The sequence below is a fragment of the Carlito syrichta genome, unplaced genomic scaffold (assembly GCF_000164805.1).
Source record: "Carlito syrichta isolate Samal-C Ts95f unplaced genomic scaffold, Tarsius_syrichta-2.0.1 Scaffold287925, whole genome shotgun sequence".
Lineage (NCBI taxonomy): Eukaryota > Metazoa > Chordata > Mammalia > Primates > Tarsiidae > Carlito > Carlito syrichta.
The window spans coordinates 1-1,727 of NW_007232021.1; the positions used below are offsets into that span (position 1 = coordinate 1).

General features: G+C 48.6%; 1 protein-coding gene across 1 annotated transcript; it reads right to left on the bottom strand.

Annotated features, from left to right (window-relative positions):
* Window positions 1-7: 7 nt before the first annotated feature.
* LOC103255187 (peptidyl-prolyl cis-trans isomerase A-like) lies at window positions 8-562 on the bottom strand. The gene is given in 2 exon segments (XM_008053156.2): window positions 8-506; window positions 509-562. Coding segments are annotated over 2 exon segments (495 nt in total). The 3' UTR covers window positions 8-65.
* Window positions 563-1,727: the final 1,165 nt, after the last annotated feature.

Consider the following 1,727-nt stretch of genomic DNA (forward strand, 5'->3'; position numbering starts at 1 on the left):
CGGGGTGCTCTCCTGAGCTACAGAAGGAATGATCTGGTAATTTAAGATAAAACAAGTCAAACTTATTAGAGTTGTCCACAGTCAGCAATAGTGATCTTCTTGCTGGTCTTGCCATTCTTGGACCCAAAGCCCTCCATGGCTTGTACAACATTCATACCCTCTTTCACCTTGCCAAAAACCACATGCTTGCCATCCAACCACTCAGTCTTAGTAGTGCAGATGAAAAACTGGGAACCGTTTGTGTTGGGTCCAGCATTTGCCATGGACAAGATGCCAGGACCTGTATGCTTCAAGATGAAGTTCTCATCATCAAATTTCTCCCCATAGATGGACTTGCCACCAGTGCCATTATGGCGTGTAAAGTCACCACCCTGGCACATAAACCCTGGAATAATTCTGTGAAAGCAGGAACCCTTATAACCAAAGCCTTTCTCTCCAGTGCTCAGAGCACGAAAGTTTTCTGCTGTCTTTGGAACTTTGTCTGCAAACAGCTCGAAGGAGACGCGCGGCCCAAGGGCTCGCCGTCGACGGCGATGTCGAAGATCACGGTGGGGTTGACCATGGCTGATGGGAAAAGGCTCAAGGCGGCGGCGTCTGCAAAGCCATAAATACCTTTCAATTTTCTTTTTTTTTTTTGAGTTGGAGTCTCACTCTGTCACCCAGACTGGAGTTCCTTGGCCGCTGCGGCCACTGCAGCCTCGACCTGCTGGACTCTGGCGATCCTTCCACCTCAGCCTTCCAAGTATCTGGAACTACAGGCATGCGCTACCACGCCTGGCTAATTTTTTAAAAATTTATTGTAGAGATGAGGTCTCGCCAAGTTGCCCAGGTGGGTCTTGAACGCGCGGGCTCAGGCAATCCACTCACCTCGGCCTCCCAAAGCACAGGATTACAGGCTGAGTCACCGAGCCTGGCCACCTTTCAATTTTCTTTCTTTAAAGTGCAACTGTTAGCATGTACAAATTTATTTTACCCTAATTTTGGTCCTAGTTGTAGTTCATAGATGTCTAGAATTCTCTCAGTCCTGATCTGCTGAGGCCAGTAACCTCTGGGACATTAAGCTTGCTTGGCAGTCAAGATTTCCTTTGCTATCAGCAGAGTGAAAAGGCAACTCATGGGATGGGAGAAACTATTTGCAAGTCATATATGTGGTTAGGGGTTAATATCCAGGATGTACAAAGAACTCCTGTAGCTCAACACAGCAAAATCAACCTCATTAAAAAGTGGGCAAAGGAGGCCGGGCAAGTGGCTCACACCTGTAATCCCAACACTTTGGGAAGTGGAGGCAGGGGAATTGCCTGAGTCCAGGGGTTCGAGATCAGCCTGGACAACTTGGCGAGACCTCGTTTCTACAATAAATCAAAAAAATTAGTCAGGTATGGTGGCGCGCTCCTGTGTTTCCAGTTGCTTGGAAGGTTGAGGCAAAAGGGTTAATCTGAGTCCTGCAGGTCCAGGCTGTGATGGCCATGAGCATACTACTGCACTCCAGCCTGGGCGACAGAGTGTGACTCTGACTCAAAAAAACCCAAAAAAAGCAAAAGTAGGCAAAGGATTTGGTAGACATTTCTCCAAAGAAGATAACAGGTGGTCAAGAAACGCATGGAAAAGCTGGGCTCGGTGGCTCAGCCTGTAATCCCACGCCTTTGGGAGGCTGAGGTGAGTGGATTGCCTGAGCCCGCGGGTTCGAGACCCGCCTGGGCAGGTGAGACCTCATCTCTACAATAAAT